At 41.8% G+C, this 19,894-nt stretch overlaps 3 protein-coding genes across 3 annotated transcripts in view; 2 read left to right on the top strand and 1 right to left on the bottom strand.

Moving 5' to 3' along the window:
• Asb15 (ankyrin repeat and SOCS box containing 15) overlaps positions 1-2,054 on the bottom strand; it is a 45,068-nt gene extending 43,014 nt beyond the window's left edge. The window contains exon 1 of the mRNA XM_021638782.2: positions 1,919-2,054. The gene's annotated coding sequence lies outside the window, so the exon portion shown is untranslated. The remainder of the gene's footprint in view (positions 1-1,918) is intronic.
• A 1,004-nt stretch (positions 2,055-3,058) lies between these two features.
• Ndufa5 (NADH:ubiquinone oxidoreductase subunit A5) lies at positions 3,059-13,499 on the top strand. Its single transcript, XM_021638788.2, has 5 exons — positions 3,059-3,210; positions 3,420-3,464; positions 7,418-7,534; positions 12,896-12,961; positions 13,337-13,499. Exons 1-5 carry the CDS (start codon positions 3,190-3,192, stop codon positions 13,436-13,438), a joined length of 351 nt encoding a protein of 116 aa, XP_021494463.1. The 5' UTR covers positions 3,059-3,189; the 3' UTR covers positions 13,439-13,499.
• Positions 13,500-17,817: 4,318 nt separating this feature from the next.
• The window catches only part of Iqub (IQ motif and ubiquitin domain containing), a 57,289-nt gene continuing 55,212 nt past the window's right edge, over positions 17,818-19,894 (top strand). The window contains exon 1 of the mRNA XM_021638772.2: positions 17,818-18,126. The gene's annotated coding sequence lies outside the window, so the exon portion shown is untranslated. The remainder of the gene's footprint in view (positions 18,127-19,894) is intronic.

The following is a 19,894-nucleotide window of genomic DNA, read 5'->3' as shown; positions in this document are numbered from 1 at the left end:
TTATTTTTTAAATATTAATTACAGTTTATTCACTTTGTACCCCAGCTTTAGCCCCTTCCCTCATCCCCCCCAATCCTACTCTGCCTCCCTCATCTCCTCCCATGCCCCTCTCCAAGTGCACTGATAGGAGTGGTCCTCCTCCCCTTCCATCTGATCTTAGCCTATCAGGTCTCATCAGGACTGGCTGCATTGTCTTCCTCCGTGGGCTGGTAAGGCTGCTCCTCCCTCAGGGGGAAGTGATCAAAGAGCCAGCCACTGAGTTCATGTCAGAGACAGTCCCTGTTCCCCTTACTAGACTACCCACATGGACCCTGAGCTGCCATGGGCTACATCTGAGCTTCCATGGGCTACATCTGTCCTGGGGTTCTAGGTTATCTCCATGCATAGTCCTTGGTTGGAGTATCAGTCTCAGAAAAGACCCCTGTGCCCAAATTTTTTGGTTCTGTCGCTCTTCTTGTGGAGTTCCTATCCGTTCCAGGTCTTTCTATCTCCCCCTTCTTACATAGGAGCCCAAAGTTTGGTTTTATTTATAAGTGCTAAAGTATTAATTTTTTTTAACCACCATGGCTTTCTATACTATCTATTAGTATATTCTTATCATTTACATTGAGCATGCTTGGTTTCCTTTTCTCTCTCTCTCTCTCTCTCTCTCTCTCTCTCTCTCTCTCTTAAAACTGTGTAGCCCAGGCTGGCCTCAAACACGTGATCCTCCTGCCTCTGCCTCCTGCAGCAAATCCTACCGGTGTGCGCCACCACAACCGGCAATTTCCTTCTCTTTTATACTGTTCTTTCTTGTTTCTAAATGAGGTATGCAGAAGTGAAGGGAGACACCTTCCAGAGCAGGTCGAGGTAGCTGCAAATCTCTATTATCTGGTCCCCCATTGGGTTTTCTCCTCTATTTCCAACAGAAGCTATAATTAATCTCAGTATTTAACTTAATTTCAACCATGATCAGAGTATTAGATGCTACTATCTTCACACTTTCTAGGAGTGTACCTCACAACTTTGAAAAACTCTGGGAAAAGTGCAAATAATTGTAAACAAGCCTGTTTCTGGACAACCGGTATAAGAGATAATCTCCAAATGGCTGGGGTTTTGTTAAACCATTCTACTTTGATGACTCACTTAAACAGGGTCCCCCTTTCTTTCTTTCTTTCTTTCTTTCTTTCTTTCTTTCTTTCTTTCTTCTTTCTTTCTTTCTTCTTTCTTTCTTTCTTTCTCTTTTTCTTTGGAGAGGGATGCAATCCATCTGGCTTGGCATTATTATCTCTGTTGCTACATGCTATAAAAGATAAGCTAGATATGCCAAAGGAAGAACTGTCCCCTTGGGCTGGTCTTCAGAAATGATTTCACTGTCACCTGGGTATCAAGGCACTCTCTCTCAGTTGTTTTCCTAGTTTTCCCCTCAGTCAAGTCAGAACCCTGGATTCCAGGGAGACGGTTTGACCACCTAATTTGGATAAGATGGAGCCTCTCACAAAAAAAAAAAAAAAAAAAAAAAAAAATCCTCCATCACCAAGAAACAGAAACAGAGGCTCCAACTTCTTTTGGGCCTGAATTCTGTAAGATGTGGGGTCAAGAGTGAGGCTTTAGCTCCTTCACCTCTAATCTCTCTCTACCATTTACAAAATCTCCTAACATCCATCTTTCCCAGGATTGGAACATTTACTCCTGTGGTCACACAGCGCACTTCTAACACCTGAGAACTCAGAATATTCCATCCTTACAAACTTAAAACATTCCTAATCCTTTCTGATATCACGGATGTCATGGGATTTATCCCTTAATAGTGAATTTTACTGTCACTAGCTTAGAATACCACTAGCATGCCTTCATTCACAGTGTGCCCCTCTACAGAGGGTTGGTTCAGAAATCTACTTATTTTTGTACTATATGGAAGCAACCAGTAGAGTAGTACCTTATAGCCAGCATCAGCCAGGTCTGTCTGCCTTCGGTGTCTTTAGCAAACTCCTTAATACTGTCTTTAGCAGATACCTGAATCCAAAGTTACAGAGAACACATGCAACTTTTATAAAGCCACGAGTCCACATTCTAGAACACACTCAACAACGACAGACATTCTTAGGATCTGGAGGGACAGAGAACAGAAACTGTGACCTCATTAACTTGGGACAAATATGACTTCATAACCTTCCATTCATCAGTCTCCTAGGAGCAAACGGATGCCTAAGGTGGTTAATTCCACTTTATAGTTTCCGTTTATGAGTACGTATTCACACATGGGGAGGAGAGAGGTTTTTTTCATGATGCTCAGGTTTGTTTCCACCCTCATTTCAATAAGCTAGGAAATGCAGTCAAGACATCAATCAAAGGCTAAGCAGAATCAAAGTCCCTGCAGTGGGGTATTGAAGGAGACACTGAGACTCATAGACAAACTGTGGGCAGAGTGCAGGAATCTTATGAAAGAAGGGGGAGATAGAAAGACCTGGAACGGACAGGAGCTCCACTAGGAGAGCAACAGAACCAAAAAATTTGGGCACAGGGTCTTTTCTGAGACTGATACTCCAACCAAGGACTATGCATGGAGATAACGTAAAACCCCAGCACAGATATAGCCCATGGCAGCTCAGTGTCCAAGTGGGTACCCTAGTAAGGGGAACAGGGACTGTCTCTGACATGAACTCAGTGGCTGGCTCTTTGATCACCTCCCCCTAATGTGGGAGCAGCCTTACCAGGCCACAGAGGAAGACAATGCAGCCAGTCCTGATGAGACCTGATAGGCTAGGGTCAGATGGAAGGGGAGGAGAACCTCTCCTATCAGTGGACTCGGTGAGGGACAAGGTAGATGAGGGAGGAAGGGAGGGGATTGGGAGGGGACGAGGGTGGGGGCTACAGCTGGGGTGCAAAGTGAATAAACTGTAATAAATAAAAAGTAATTTAAAAAAAAGTCCCTGCAGTGACTACATCGGGGGATTTTCGTAGTGTAGCGTTTTTGTTAACCTTTAGCCCTAACAGTGGGGTCAGCCAATCTCAGTTGTGCCCAAGCGTAGGAGCTGCCCACGCGCAAAGCTTTCCCTTCTTCCAGGTGGGTGGAGTTAGGCCCCTCCCTGCCGGAGAGGTTGGGGCCGAATCGTTTCCTAGGTGACAGGGCCGCAGCATCGACGCTCGACTGAGCGCGTCTGGCAAAGGCTCCCAGAGGGCCGCGCGCTGCGGGCTGCGGGCGCTGTCATGGCGGGTTTGCTGAAGAAGGTGAGCAAGTGGAGGTCACCGTGGCGCTGGGGCTGGGGCGGGGGCCGGCCGCGTCTCCTCCCTCCCCCGCGGGCTGTGTTCCACCGTCGCGGGAGGGGCGGCCGGGGTCGTGGTTCGGGCCCGGGGGCGGCGGGCCGGGGTCGTGGTTCGGGCCGGGGGCGGCGGCCCGGCTCTTCTCCACATCACGGTCGCGTTTTGTTTCCGCACAGACCACTGGCCTGGTGGGATTGGCTGTGTGCGACACTCCGCACGAGGTACGTACGCTCTGCTTTCTGTGTCTTTGCACCTCCCTAAGGAAGGCCGCCCTTGCTCTGCCCGCAGCTTCTCACCGCCCTTTAAACAGGCTTCAGCCAGACCCTGCCACAGCCGTTTCCTCAGGCAGGAGGCAAGTGCCCCTACCCTCTGTGCCAGGGGCTTGACCCAGGAGCAGTGGTTTTGACACGCTTGATACTCTGACATTAAGTACTTGGTTTACTGGGTTGTTCCACTTTTATCCTTTGTTGTAGCATTCAGGACCCAGGTCTTAGACAGTTGTTAAGTGTAGGTTTGCGCTCATGGAGTGGGGCCAACCTAATGATTTCGAACACTGCCAACAGCTCATTTTTATATTTCCATGTCAAGTACTGACCCATACATATAGTGTATATGTACATGTATGTGTAGGTGTGTACACACGTGTGCGCTCTTAGTGAGCCGCTTCACTTACACGTCACCGGGTAGCTGAATGGAACATCAATGTAAGGTTTCCCCTTTGAATGATACTGTTCTCATCTCACATCTCACTTGCCGCTTCAGCAGAGCCTCCGGATCCACCCTCAGAATATATTCAGATTTTGTCCCCATCTCACCACCTCTTGGCTAGTACCATTTTCCTCTGTCACTACCCTCACTCCTGTGATAACTGAATTTCCTTGGTAACTGCTTTTCCTACTTTTTTTTTTTTTTCCACAGCTGATTTGTAAGTGCTGACATGTGTTGGGTATGTCGGTTTTTTCTTTGAAACCCTCTTGTGGCCTTATTTTAGGGCCCTTTTTCGGGGGTTCTCCGATGACCGCTTAACAGGCCACAGTCTGCTGATGTATCTTGTGTGTCCCAGGCCTTGAAGAGCTAAGACTTGATTGTGTTTCATTGCTAGAACTCTGACTAGTACACAGTACTAGTGCATTCGTTGTGAGTTTGTATTTGATGCCTGTGGAGAACAGAACTCACAGTTTTCTACTTGTAAATATTCTTCCTCTGTGGGTTGTATTTCTCTTGATCATGTATGAAACTTTCTAGCCCCCCCAGCTCAAAATTTGGATGTTGTTATTAATATTAAAACCCTTTACTTTCATATTTCTTCTAATGATGAATTATGCTGGTCTTTCTCTATAACAGTCTCCAGTTTGACCTCTTTCATCTTCCTTGTTTTACTATTGCAGTTTAAGCCCTGTTCATGTTTAAGTTATTGCAACAGCTTTATTACTGGTTCCTTATTTATTTCTTTTCTTCTCTTAACTCATGGCCACCCGGTTAATTTTCCTTAAACATAGACCTGACCGCACTTTTGTTTATTTATTTTTTTAAAGCCTTTTAGTTCTCCGCACAAAAAGACCCAAGTGCTTTGACTTGGGATACAAAACAATATGCAGTCCGACTTTTTTATTTTACTTTATCTCCTAAGGGCTTCCTTTGTGTACTGGTTTCTGGTCAGCTAGTATCCAAATAAATATAAGCTCCAAATGTGTAAGCCACCTTAATGTAATTTTTGTTTTTTTGTTTTTTAATATAAAAAACTAAAAGTGGTGCATGGTTGTAATCCCAGGTGTTGGGAGGCTAAGAAAAGAAAGTCTCAGGTTTGAGGGCTGCCCAAGCTACACAGTAAGACCCTGTTTCAAAGAAAAAAGAAAGGTTTGTTTTGTTTTTTTTGTTTTTAATTATTTTTTTATGATTTAACCTAACATTGGACATAACTATAATTTTGGTATGTAATCAATATGAAAATTAATGCTAGTCTGCAGCCTTTTTACAGTAGATTTTATTTACATCATATCTCAGTCTGAGGTAACTGCATTTTAAGGATTCCGCAGCCACATTTGACTAGCAGCTGCTTACTTACTGCACAGCACAGCACAGCTATAGAGTTGTATACTACTTCCTCTCTGTTCTTGGTGGATTTTGCCATTTAGCTGTACATTACTTCATATGTCGATTGCTTCTTCCAAAATCTTCAGGGATCCAACTCCTGTTCTTCCTCAAGCTCTATTTCAGATGCATCCTTTTTTATGAACCACTCTGTTTGCTGCTGGAGTGATTCTTTTACAGGCTGCTGATACTGCGATTGAGACAGTATCTGGCTGGTGCTGCCATGACCCAGCGTCCTGTAAAGTATTCTGTACATTTTATGGATTTTACGAGTAGAAGCAGCTTGTCCAGGCAGCTAGGCAGTGGAGCTGTGTGACTGCAGAGAGTTGGCTCTTAGTGTAGTCAGTACTGCCTCTCTGCTCTGTGTCTAACCCTGGCCTGCCCTACGCTGTTTGTGTTTTACGATGTTGATCACCTTTTCCTCTTCTGTTTTTACCGTATTGTTTCTTATATATAGAAAGAGTAGGATCCATGCGCAGTCTGTATTATATCGAAACAACATATGGCAGCACTGAGAATTCATTCTTACTAAAAACAGAAAAGTGTTCTTGTGAGGTGGGGACCGCCTGTGTTGCTGACGTGCTCAGGGGTAGCTCAGGATGTCTCGTGTGAGAGGACTGCTGTGGTTTACACGTGTTCTGGCATAGCAGAGCCCCTTTTCACTGAGAGGTTCCCCAGTTTGGATGATAAATTAAATAGACTCATTGTCCTATACTGATCATTCTGGTTCTCATCTGAATTTCTGTAAGACTAGATGCACTCCCTTTTATCCCGGAAGATGAAGAAAATGTGCTTTGAATTTATTTGAAATTTGTGTGCATGAGTTTTTTGCCTGTATGCTATGTCTACGTGCCACTCGTGTGCTTGGTGCTGGCTTACAGATATTGTAAGCTGCCCTGTGATGCTGGGAATAGAACCCAGGTCCTCTGGAAGGGCAACCAGTGCCATCTCTCCAGCTCCCCCTCCCCAATTATTTAAAAAAAAATCTCAACATTTGAATCAGATTCAAACTTAAGTTCTACATTAAAGTGAATATGTGTATTATATTCATAAATTTGAGAGGATAAGAATTAAAAGGATGCCAAAATTAAGAGTTTAAATCAGATTACATTCTTTCAAAATTATTTAAAAAAAATCAACATACCGAGTTTAGATCTCCAGAAACCATATAAATGCTATGTGGGCGTGGCAGCTACCTATAATTCCGGCATTCGGAAGGCAAAGGTGGATCTTCAAAGTAAGCTCTAGCTAGGCCAGTCCTGTCTGCTAGCTCTGGGTTCTGTCAGGAGACCCTGCCTCAGTGAATAAAGTGGGGAGATGAAAGTAGATTCTGGGTTCTCTACACACATATCCACACACACCTTCATGCTTACACATGGAAACATGCATGCATATGCATGTATATTACATACACATCTTATCCAAAGTCTTAATTATGGGCTTCTGTAAGATCAAAAACAAGTTACATACTTCCCTTTTCTAAGAAGGAAGAACAGGGCACAGTTAAAACCAGATCAATGCAAGACTAAAATCCAACAGTGTAAATAGCTCAGTGTCTGACATCCGGGATGGACTCATCTTCTGTGCTCTTGAGAACTTGGAGTAGACCCCTTCCTTATACTCTGTGATCTACAGTACAAACAGCTTGTCTGATAGACGTTGGCTGCTCCATTCCACCTCTGTTCCTCGTGGTCTTCCTACAGTCCTGGCATCTCTGTTGTGTTCTGTACAATTTTTGGTGCCCATTACCTAAAGATGAGGAATTCTGCTTTAATAAATAGTTTGATTTCCATAAAGGCCATTAGCATTTTAATTTTAGGTTAATTTTATTTTAGCTTTTTATTATAATTTTGATAGATACACACAATTTTTATATGTATCACATACAGGAAAAAAATTCCACATTTGTATGCCACTTTTCCTTAGGTTATAAAAGAGTTAGATTGAGCTTAAATATGAATTTAGTAAAGCACAGTTTAAAATTGTGACTCCTCTTTTAGTTTTTCTGTGAGATACCTAAGTGTGTTCTGTCTAACGTTTGGTGGTATTTTAGCTCACTGAAATGTGTGGTTTGTCTCTCTAGAGGCTGACAATATTGTACACGAAGATTCTCGATCTTATGAAGCTCTTCCCTAAGCAGGCAGCCTATAGGAAGTACACAGAGCAGATCACCAATGAGAAGCTGGAGATGGTCAAAGCAGTAAGTAGCTAAGCCATTTAAGGACTAAACGCCGCACTTAAGGAATATTTCGTCGCCTATTGCAGCTCTCCGTTTGCGCTGTCCTTCCGTTACTGCTGTTCTTCCATTCTTTCTCCTTTGCATTCAGCAAATGCTTGCATTTTGACTGATTGTGTATGTGTAAAGTGCTGGTAGAGGGTGACGATAAGATCTTGTCCATGCATTGTGTGTGTGCTTTGTACCACCCCCCCTTGTCTAGTGTCAGCGACCTTTTACCTCTTACTCTCGAGGCATCCATCTTGATGTCATCACAGTGGAGAACAGTACAGAATGGTGGTGACAGTACAGAAAGATGTCAAAACAATTATTTAAAAAATGCTTTATCCTGGGTCTGGTGTTGCAGGCCTGTAATTCCTACCTTCTGGGGAGGCTGAGGCAGGGGGATTACAAATTCAGTCCACCTTGGACTACAGAGGAAGCTCAAAGCCAGCCTGGGTAATTTTGTGAGGCTTTGTTTAAAATAGAAAGCTAGAGGTGTGGCATGTCTGAGCCCAGGACTCAGTCGCTAACACCAGAAACATACAAGCACCTTGGGCCACATTTGGTTTTCGTGCCTACCCAGAGCTACACTGAACCTGAATGCTTTGTCCCCAGACATCTGTATGTCAAGGCTGAAGTATATAGTATTGCTTGATTTAGAAATAAGCCAATGGACTCAGATGTGGCTGATTGGCAGCTCAGTCTCCATGTGGATCTCTGAGTGAGGGGAGCAGGGTCTGCCTCTATCATGAACTCAGTTGACTGCTCCCTGATCACTCACCCCTGATGATACAGCCTTGCCAGGCCACAGAGGAAGAAGATCCAGACAGTCCTGATGAGACTTAACAAGCTACGGGCAGATGGCAGTAGTGGAGAACTCTGCCTTTCAATGGACTAGGGCAAGGGGGTAGGAAGGAAGAGGGACTGAGGGTGGGACTGGGGGAGTTGTGGGAGGGGACTTCATTCGGGATATATAGTGAATAAATTGTGAAGAAAAATAAAAATTAAAGAAAAAAAATTTAAAAAGGGATACAAAAAAGAAAAAAGAAAGAAGCCACTGGAAACAGTTACGTAAAATAAACTGATAAGCATGGGGCACTCATAAGAATTAGAATACATAGAAAATAGACACGAGACAGCTAATGCTTGCCCCTTGCCTTCCAGTGCCCAGGAAGTAAAGGGTGTGGGAACACATAGCAAGCTGCCAGCTGTCTGTGACTCTAGGGAGAAAAACCCTCACTAGACTAAGTTGTGTTGTCACCTTGATTTTGGACTTCTGTGCTCTACAACTGTAAGAACACTTTTTGTGTGTGTGTATGTGTGTGTGTGTGTGTGTGTTTAATGGTGCTTGGGACTGACGTAAGCCCTCACACTAGTGAGGCAAGCACACCAACTGTATCCCAAACGCTTCCATTTTCTTTCTTTTTTGACACAAGGTTTCACTAAACTGCTGAGGATGAACTTGAACTTACTCTGTATATAGCTCAGGCATGCCTAGAACTTGTAATCCTCCTGCCTCAGTACCCAGAATAGGTGAGATTACCTATTTGGATCACCAGGCTCAGCTGAAATTTCTAGTGTTTAATCCAGTCAGTCAATGTATTATGTTATGGTGGCTGAGCATATGGAAACTTTCACAGCTTTAAATTCAGAGCCTGGTGGGAAGACAGTAAGAGAAATGACATTTTGCTTAGAACTCTTGTCAAACTGTGGCTGAGTTTTCACTCCATAGTTATTTCACAGACTTTAAGGAATTCAAAAGCTGTTCATCCAGGCAGAAGAGATAACAGTATATAAATTATTATTAAGTTACCAAACGGTCAGTTGGTGAGACCTCTTCCTGATAGTTACACAGCAGTTTGAGTTTTAACTTTGATTCTTAGCTTGCCAAGTCGGAGAGTAACTTATAAACTCAGCCTTTGAAGGAATTTAACAGCAGCTTGATTTGCTGGAGGAATGGGACCTCATGTCTTTTTTTTCCTCACAGAGTAAGGCTGCCCCTACTTTGCATATGCAAACCTGCTCCGCTACCTTTGCTTCTTTCTCACTTTCTCTCTTAGTGACCTTTATTCATTTATCCTGTCCTGTTTTTCTGCCTCTTCCATTTTATTGCTATTTCCATGTCTGACATGTTTAGTTGGTTCCCATTTTTCAAGAAAATATATCTCAGTATTTCTTTTAATGTAACTGTCTTACGTCTTTGTATCCTTTCACAGTCAGTGTCACAGTTTATTGCCATCGCCTCACTTCAGGAGTCCATCATACTTACTCTATGTCTCAAATTACCAATAATGAGTGTGTTCTCAGTATGTAACTCATACATCTTTTTCCTGTTGAGAAGTGATCTTGTGGCTTCCTGTACCATGTTTCTGAAAGGCTCAATTTTATGTGTCTTTCTGAGTTGGGTTTCTGAAACTGCACTTTGACGATGAAGTGGAGGTAGAGTCATGATGGGAACTACAGTCTCAGGTTAATTTTGGCTTGGTTGGTAAGGTCTGCTAAGGTTTAGGTTTTTTTTTATTAAATTTTTATTTTTTATATTAATTACAGTTTATTCACTTTGTATCCCAGCTGTAGCCCCCTTCCTCATTCCCTCCCAATCCCACCCTGCCTCCCTCATCTCCTCCCATGTCCCTCTCCAAGTCCACCAATAGGGGAGGTCCTTCTTCCCTTCCATCTGATCCTAGCTTATCAGGTCTCATCAGAACCAGCTGCATTGTCCTCCGTGTCCTGCAAGGCTGCTCCCCCATCAGGGGGAGGCAGTCAGAGAGCCAGCCACTGAGTTCATGTCAGAGACTGTCCCTGTTCCCCTTACTAGGGAATCCACTTGGATACTGAGCTGCCATGGGCTACATCTGAGCAGGGGTTCTAGGTTATATCCATGAATGGTCTTTGGTTGGAGTATCAGTCTCAGAAAAGACCCCTGTGCTCAGATATTTTGGTTCTGTTGCTCTCCTTGTGGAGCTCCTGTCCTCTCCAGGTCTTTCTATCTCCTGCTTCTTTCATAAGATTCCCTGCACTCTGTCCAAAGTTTGGTTATGAGTCTCAGTATCTGCTTTGCTACACTGCTGGGTAGTCTTTCAGAGGCCCTCTGTGGTAGGCTCCTGTCCTGTTTCCTGTTTTCTCCTTCCAGTGTCCGTCCTGATTGCCTTTCTGAGTGAAGATTGATCATCTTACCCAGGGTCCTCCTCCTAGCTCAGCTTCTTTAGTTGTACAGATTTTTGTAGGTTTATCCTATATTATATGTCTAGTATCCATGTATAAGTGAGTATATACCATGTGTGTCTTAAGTTAAAAAGCAACAAATCAAGTAATCTAATTTAAAAATGGGATGCAGAGCTAAACAGAATTCTCTCTAGAGGAATATAGAATGGCAGAGAAACACTTAAATGCTCAATGTCCTTAATCATCAGGGAGATGCAAATCAAAACAACCCTGAGTATTCATCCATCAGAATGGCAAAGATCAAAAACTCAAGTGAAAATAAATACATGCTGGAGAGGTTGTGGAGAAAGGGGAACCCTCCTCCATTGCTGATGGGAATGTAAACTTATACAACCACTTTGAAAATCAATATGGTACTTTCTCAGACAATTAGGAATAGTGTTTCCTCAAGATCCAGCTATAACACTCCTAGTCATATATCCAAAATACTCTCAAATACACAACAAGGACATTTGTTCAACCATGTTTGTAGCAGCTTTAGTCGTAATATCCAGAACCTGGAAACAACTCAGATGTTCCTCAGGAGAGAAAAGGATACAGAAATTGTGGTACATTTACACAATGGAATACTACTCAGCAATTAAAAACAAGGAAATCATGTAATTTGCTCGCAAATGGTAAGGTTTAGCTTTTGCTATCTTCTTAATCCACCGTCCTGTCCTGTTAGGCCTTACATTTCAGCATTCAAGTTCTACAGGATTCCATGAAGCTTTATTTATTTATATTTATTTATTCACAATTTATTCATTATATATCCTGATTGAGGCCCCTCCCTCAACTCCCCCAGCCCCACCCTTCCTCCCTCCTTCTCTCATCTCCTTCCCCTAGTCCACAGAAAGGGGGAATTCTCCACTATTGCCATCAGCCCATAGTTTGTTAAGTCTCATCAGGACTGCCTGAATCCTCTTCTTCTGTGGCCTGGCAAGACTACATCATCAGGGGCACAGCTTTAGTTTTGTGGTCTCTTTATTTTCTTTCTTGAATGTCCCATTACCTTGTCTTACTGGTTTGAATATGCTCACTCTAAAATCCAGGTGTTTCTGGGGGTGTCGCTCAGCAGTTGAATATTGCCTCACATGTGGAAGGGCCTGGTTCTGCTTTCCCATACATTATCACAAGTAAATGTTGCTATCATTAGTGCGCTTTTCATTTCATTTATAGAATAAAAAAGCCCCTGACAATGACTGTCTTATATGCATATATGTATAAATTACAGTTCCTGGCTTTCAAAAGTCATTCTAGAATTTCCTTAGATATTCTACGTATCATATTAGCAGTTTTCTTAAAGAATAATGTACATTAAAAATATGCAGAATTTGTAAGTGTAGGGCTTGATGGATTTTCAGAATTAACACATTCTAATTAATACCAGACAAAATAGGTGACATTTCCACATCACCAAAACACTTCCTCTAAGTTATCACCTTCCTAATGATAACTATAGTTTTCAGTTTTGTTCCTATTTTTCAATTCTTAGGAATAGAATAATTTTAATATACCTATTCATGTCTGTTTTTTTGTACTTAATAGTGTATTTGAGGGAATCATCTGAGTTGTGCATATAGTTATAATTTGTTTCTTATCATTGCCATATAGTATTGTATTATATTTCAGTACCATAATTGACACGTCAGCTCTATTGATGGTGGTAATTTAGGTTATTTCTAGTGTGGGGCTGTAATTTGTGGCTGCTGTGACATTTTCATATTATTTGTTCATGATGCATTTTATTTAATATATATGCAGAGAAGAGGAGTTCTTTGGCCATATGATAGCATTTATTGTTAATTCTTTTACAGGAGGTATAGAAAATATTTACAAAAATAAAATATTAGGAAATCTATTTTAGAAAGACTAAATTGTGTAGCTTATGTCCTCCCTTTGTTAAGTATGTCAGTATTTAGTAGTTTTTAATATTAAGACAAAGTAATGGAATAGCAGAGAAGTGTAGTGAATTTCCATCAAACTTTGGTAAAAAAAAATGAAGACTACAGTGAGAGAAAAACTAAGTTGTTGTAAGGGCTTTTATATATATCAGTTTTTAACTTGTAGGATATTAAAATATTCAGATGTTGTGCTTCTGTGTTTATCTTTTTTCTTTTCTCCTTGAAATTGTAGGAACCAGATGTTAAAAAGTTAGAAGACATGCTTCAGGGTGGTGAAGTAGAAGAGGTGATTCTTCAGGTAAAGAGCATTTGAACACTTAGTGTTTGGGCACCCAGTGCTGGTCTTGACCTGCAGCCCTGGCTAAGTGAGGCCTTGGGTGAAATTTGAAAGCCCCTGATGTGGTTGAAGGACAGGCTTTACGTCTCTAAGAACTTGTGAACACTGATTCCTGCAGATCTCAGTTTCAGAATCAGAGGTGACCTTTCCTAGTGGTGACTGTGTGGCTGTGAAACTTTGATTATGTAACACTCAGTGTTCGCTGGTGGGTACATCATGGCTCTGGAACCCTGATTATGAAAGTCCGAGTTCTTATAGTTAACTTCCATTACTTTGAAAATACGTCTTGAATAATCAATCAAGTGATCCTCTTTTAACATTTTGTTTTATTAACAGGCTGAAAAGGAACTAAGTCTGGCAAGAAAAATGTTGCAATGGAAGCCATGGGAGCCATTGGTGGAAGAGCCTCCTGCCAACCAGTGGAAGTGGCCAATGTGATCACAGAGTCTGATGATTGATGGGAATTAAATGTGCAATTAAATGTTCTGTTATGCTAAAATGTGTCCATGTTATTGACATCTTATAATTAAGAAAAGTAGTATGTATGTATCCCATTTCAGGGACATATTTAGGAGACAGCATTGGTTATGAGTTGGTTGAGACAGCAGGATCTCCTTCCACACTGGCTTTATTTTCATTTCTGAGGCTACACAGTGAGCTTGCTGTGCCTTTGTTATGCTGCATTGAATTCCCCTGTTATTTTTGAGCATTTTTGACAGAACCAGCAGGGTTGCTATAGCTTTTTTTAGTGGGAGGGGACTTTATTGGCATTTGCATAGGATTTGCTAGTAGTTAATGTGATAGTGATGTGCTTTGAACCTTGAACATGAATGCCAGTCGCTATTCTTAGTACCTAACTAAATCACACAACTTTTCAGAGTGGGATGCTTTTGTTTATCTCCATTGCTACGGTAAGAAAACCAGAAGCTACCTGAGTGATGTGACCACATGAAGTGAGAGGTTCTGGAGGAACTGAGGCCATGGGGATTTACTAATACGTAGGTGACATAAACAGTTTGTCTCCTGAACTCCTAACAGGCATCGGTAAAGTCACACCAGAATGTGCAATACAGGTTGTTCCAAACATATAAAAGAAAAAATGAAGGTTGGAAACAAGACATAAAACAAGAAATACAAAAACATGCAGAATGGAAAAAACATGGAGGTTTAGGAGGGAGTAAATATTGCCCAGCATTGTGTTCTAGGTTAACTAAAAACCCAGTCTGTGTGGTGATTTGGTTATACAGCTGTTTAAGATTAGCAGCAAGCTTTACTAGAAGATAAACCAATAGTAAATATTAATAACCAATTACAACAATACCAAGATCTCCTTCCTTGACTTGTCAGAGGACTTAAGCTGAAGCAGGCAGTGGAAGCTGTGCAAAGATGTTGAGCACAGACAATTATAGTAAAAGAAGACAAGAGAGACTGCATCTTATCTACCCCTTTGCACTCCCTGCTGTTTCTGTGGCCCACAGAGCCTTACACTTGTTTTCACTCCTTCAGGTTTTTTTCCCATTTGTTTTATTAGCATCAAGATTTTGTTTCCTGATTTTGCAGCTGATTGTTAGTCCTAGATTTTTAATGTTGCTGAGTGTCTTCTAGACCAATTTGAGTAGTTTTTACATCATGTTTCAGTTTGCTCAGTAGCCGTAGCTTTCCATAACTCCTGCTCAAATTCTTTATTTTTATTTTTTATTAATTACAGTTTATTCACTTTTTATCCCCCTCGTAAGTCCCTCCCAGCTCTACCCTCCCTCCCCCTTCTCGCTTGCCTCTCCCAAGTCCACTGGTAGGGGAGGTCCTCCTCTCCTTCCTTCATATCCTAGGTGCTTGCTTTTGAAGAGGAGCCATTGAGATTTAGCTGTGCAGACAGGAAAATGATCTTCAAGTTCGGTGTCTCTTGTCCTTTGCATATTGGGACTTAAGGCTGGATATTTCAGTTACTGGACAGTCTTCTGGAATGAAAATGGCTAACCACAAATGTACCAAGCTTTCAGTGACTGTGAATAGCTGTGTAATGGTTTTGTAAGGATGATGGGCATATCCCAGGTGTTCCTGATCAAACAGCATATGGCATGCGGTGGTGTTACGACGCCTTTACCTGGAGGCCATAGTCTGTTGAGTGTGCAAGAGGAAGTTTTCTTTGTGCCTTCTAGTCTCATTCTCCCCTCCCCTTTTCACTTAGACTTGCAGGAAAAAGCGTGTCTTTTGACTTTCCCTTTCCTGAAGAACAGTCAGTAGAGTAATGTAAGTCTGGGTGTCTCTTCCAGGGGATGAAAAGGAACATCTGTGGGGCTAGGCTCATGTAAAAGCCGCTATCAGCTTCTTGGAGTCTCTGATTATACAAGTTACGACCCTGTGTAAGCATGTGCTAGACATTAATAATAAATGCAAAACTGCTAAACACTTTTTGTTTATATTAAAGTTTTCTATAAAAACTTCCGTGAGATACTAAATTGTACATTCAGATTGATAAGGGATTCGATGAGTTAATTGATGAGGACTACAGAAATACATGTGAAGTCTCTTTAGAGGTGGTTAACTAAAAGTAGCGAAATGAAGTGACTTAGCATAGTCTGTCCCTGATCACAGGGATGTTCTCCAAGCACCATTCACTTTAATTTTTTTCTATATATATAGAGAGAGAAATATGTATATTATTCTATTTTATTTTTAGACAAAATTATCTCATTGACCTAGTAATGTTCCTCAGCATTGGAATTACAAGCATGTGCCACCAACCCTGGCTTCTTTTTCTTTGAGAACATGGCTTCTGGGAGTCAAATTTAGGTTCTTGCAAATCAGGCATTCTACAGACTGCTTTTCTCCAGATTCTTAGTGCAAATTTCTTGTTGATTCATAGTTCACTTGAGAAGACTTGACAAAGAGTACTCCTAAGAGATCTACCAGGGACACAGAGCTGTGGCTACCAGAACATTCCTTCGTGAACACGGCTGTGTAGAATGGGGATATAGCAAATCCCATGAATAAAAACAATGTTTTGTATGTGCCATGGAACTCATAAATTGTGTTCCCCACACTGCTGGTTTTCAAAGCAGTCTTCAAATGTGGCATATCTAAATGTAATTAATGACAATTTATATGGTTGTAAATTGCAAGATTCATTTTGGGATTTCATAATTCTCAGTTTTGTGTGGTGTGTGTGTATGGACTGTGTAGCTTTCTTACAGATAAGCTTATATTACCTTGTCACCAAATGTCACACTTTACTCTTTCTCTGGGATGGATTCCTTTTTTCTAGGGTAAAATAGGCCTGCAAATCTTTAAGTTTTAAAAATCTCTAAAATAGAAAGTTTTCTATAAGTCATTTGTGAATAAACCCAGCCTAAGTTGATAACAGGCTATTTGTGGTCTATCCCACTTTAAAATGAATGTCACAGAAGTTTCAATGCATTTGATTGGAGATTGAAGATGTATTAATAGAAAGTTTGTATCCACATTACCTTTCAAAATTCAGTGAAATCTTGAATATCAAATATCCGACATAACTCAAAAATTTCAGGAAAGTGAGGACGGGCCTGTGCAAGTTCACAAATTATGCAAATTTAATCTAGAGATAACTTCCACACAACTTTCAGGTCCTTAGTATTGGAAATGTTCTAATATTTTTCCTACTTTCCATTTTTATTAAGATACATTTCCCTGGGGAGTTCCTCTGAACGGCTTGATTTCATAAGGCCACTAGGTGGTGTCTGTAAAAGCAGACGCTCAGGAAAAGCAGCATATGCGTAAATGCCAAGATGACAAGGTAGAGGAGTCATTTTGAACAAGACCTCAGCAAGTGCACAAATTTAGAATGAAGAGTAAAATCAGAAGGTTTAGTATGACATTTTAATTTTGTAATTATTAATACTTTTTTCTTTTGCTGTTTTGTTCAGGGGACATTGACTCTGAAGTAGCCAAACATGTGGATGTGTTTCTGAGAGAAAAAGTGTGTGTGTGCTTTTGGTGTGTTAGTAACCTATTCAAGCTACACAGACCACCTAAGAAAAGTACACCCGAGGCAAGACTGTTGTAAAACTGAGCATATGAAGTTAAGTTCATCATACATTATCAAGAAGTTAAGACAGGGAATGGATAGCAACTCTTGATAGTGGGCAGAACACGAACCTCTCTGCTGCCTGTTTTTACGCCACTTTCAATCTATTTCTAATCCTCGTGGTTTCATCCTGTCTCTGACAGGAGGATAATGGATGATAAGCCTTTAAAGGTGAAGGTAAGTGTTAGTGGAGAGTTGAGAGTGGAACTCTAGCAACAGGGGATAGAGAAGACAGTGACTATTATAACTGAGGGAAATGGACTTTAGAATAAGTTTAATTTCATTAATCTCTTCAGTATGAGTATGTTAAACATAGTAGCACACAATAAGGGTTTAAAATTGGGGCTCACAAGTCAGACTGGATTTAATTCCGACTCTCATTAAATCTTCGTGCGTTTTAGTTTTCTCAGTAATACAACAGCGCTGTAACAGTAGCCGATTCAATAGAATTGTTGCATTGAGTTTGAAATACAGATAAGGTGCTCAATGACAGATTCACTAAACATTAGCTGCTATTGTGAGATAACCACAATTTGTGCAGGGAACATTTGATCCTTTCACCAAACTTGTGATTTTAAAGCTTTAAAGAGTTTGATGATAGGTAAACAAACTCATCGCTTCTTACTTATAAAGTGGAGTTCATAGCTCTTTTTCCCCGTTCTTTCTGGCTGCCTGGGAGCTACAGCAAAGATCCGAATTGGACGAAAACAAGGAGTTAGACACACTGTTGTAAACTAGTGTTCGTATCTGCATTTTAAAAGAAAATAACCTGTGACCTTAGACTGCCTTCAGGCTGAATTTCAGAAGTCTGAGAGAGCTCCGGGGGGCTAACTTCAAATAATCTTAAGGTCTATCATCCCGGCAGCTACCTACGTCCACTTCTGGCTTCTCGGCTTCTGCTCTTGCTGACTGGTTCCTTTGCAACTGCGCGGGGGTGGTGCCCTGGCGGATGAAGCTGCCAGTTGCTAGGATACGGCCAGCAACAGACCATCTAGGAAGAAAAGAGCGGCTTCCCAGGCCTGGAGAAACCTCTTCATCTGTAATAGTTGTGTTTCTTGAGCAGGTAAGAGGACGCTTTTGGCAGCCCTCTCCTAGAGGGATGCTGGTTGTAAGCGTGGGTGACTCTGATGTGTCAGACCTTGCGGGGCTGCCAGTCTTGCCTAGGCACAGGGCTCTCTAGTCAGGGGATAATGCTTCTTAACTTTACTTAAAAACAAAAACCTCATAAAGCATCACACTTCTTTTTACCCTTCTCCAGTTACTCCCTCCCCACTGATTTGGTTCCTTGAATCAACAGGGTCAAGATGGGAGGATTACATCACTACACCACCTGGGTGCTGATCATGGTAACGCTAGGAGAGGAGGGTGGCCAGATATGGCCTTCTGTGGAGACCGTTTAAGTCTGCAGGGAATTCAGGGCCTTTAGGCTTTCCTCCCCAGGCATGCTGCTTTCCTCCACAATGGTTTCACCCACTAACAAAAGCTTCAGCAGGCCTGTCCCACAGAAGGTGAGACAGGATCTCTGCCTTACCAGTCGTCCAGATGCAGCAAGCTTTCATGGCAAGAAATGAAATCATGTATTAGAGGTGAAGGGGCAGATTGTGTATTTATATATAATCTTAATAGCTACCGAGTTTTATTTTTAAACCAAGGACTAAAACATACTTGAATAGATGATATATAAAAACGAGGAAAAACCCAGCATTCTTGGGGATGTATACCCTTAGCACTGGGGAGATGAGGCAGGAGGATGACAAATTTAAAGGCAACCTGGGGTTCATAGATGCTGTGTCAAATTCTGCACCTCCCCAAATGGAGTGAGTCTGTCTCAGTCACTGTTCTTTTGCTGAGAAGAGACAGCATGACTAAGGCAGCTCTTACAAAAGAAAACATTTAATCGGGGCTTGTGTACAGTGTCAGAAGCTAGTCAGTTATCATCATGTCCGGGAGCATGGTGGCATAGGGCAAGCTCTGCAGCAGCAGCTGAGAGTACTTCATCCTGATCCACAGGCAGAGAGAGAGAGAGAGAGAGAGAGACTTCCTTCAACAAGGCCAAATCTCCAAATGGAGTCCGACTTCTGGAGACTAAGCATTCAAATATAAAATATATGAGTTTATAGTGTACTGGCCTGATTTTTTTTAAAAAAATCTATTTCATTTGGGTTCTTATATCTACCACTGTTCTCCACCCTGATCCTTTCCAACACCACAACACCAGGTATCAGAGACAGGTTAGTGGGGTGCGGGCGCATTGAGATCTTTTTAGACTGCTTCCTGCTGATTAAGGGGCCTTGAGTTCCTTGAGCAAGTCCAACATTCCTCTCATCAGGATATCTCCAGTTTCTTCTTATTTCTTTTCTCACCACCACTTGACAAACCACCACCAGCAGCAGCAGCAGCAGCAGCAGCAGCAGGAAGAACCCCTTCCCCACCCAGGCTCCGGTTTTTTTATACTCTCTCAGGAGTTCCCAGATTTAACCTATCTTCAGCTGGCAGAATCGTGCCCCTGCCAGAACAGGAGGCAAATAGTTTGCTGCTGTGAACAGTCTGAAGCAGTCCTGTATCCCACACCAGGGCTTAAAACCAAAACATACTCACATAACACAACTGGGTTTTTGAAGATGCTGAAACTCTCATTGTAACAGGGGGCATTCTTACCCAAATCACATGGTATGACAGTGAAAAACTGAGTAGCAAACATCTTTCACCATTTCAAACCTCCCCTCCACCCATGCATTTTCCAGAGGTGTCAAAGTGTATGTGCTGTGTGTGCACATGGTTCTGTGTTAGCACTCTGTTTCAAAATGGCTTCCTATTGGTATTTCCTGCTC

The sequence above is a fragment of the Meriones unguiculatus genome, chromosome 21, assembly GCF_030254825.1.
Source record: "Meriones unguiculatus strain TT.TT164.6M chromosome 21, Bangor_MerUng_6.1, whole genome shotgun sequence".
Classification (NCBI taxonomy): domain Eukaryota; kingdom Metazoa; phylum Chordata; class Mammalia; order Rodentia; family Muridae; genus Meriones; species Meriones unguiculatus.
Note: the sequence above shows the minus strand (reverse complement) of the source record. Positions and strands in the feature narration are given on the sequence as shown.

Coding starts and splice junctions, on each gene's coding strand:
- Ndufa5 (XM_021638788.2), top strand. CDS start 3,190: ATGGCGGGTTTGCTGAAGAAG. Junction 3,211..3,419: donor TGGCGGGTTTGCTGAAGAAG/GTGAGCAAGTGG, acceptor GTTTCCGCACAG/ACCACTGGCCTGGTGGGATT. Junction 3,465..7,417: donor TGTGCGACACTCCGCACGAG/GTACGTACGCTC, acceptor TTGTCTCTCTAG/AGGCTGACAATATTGTACAC.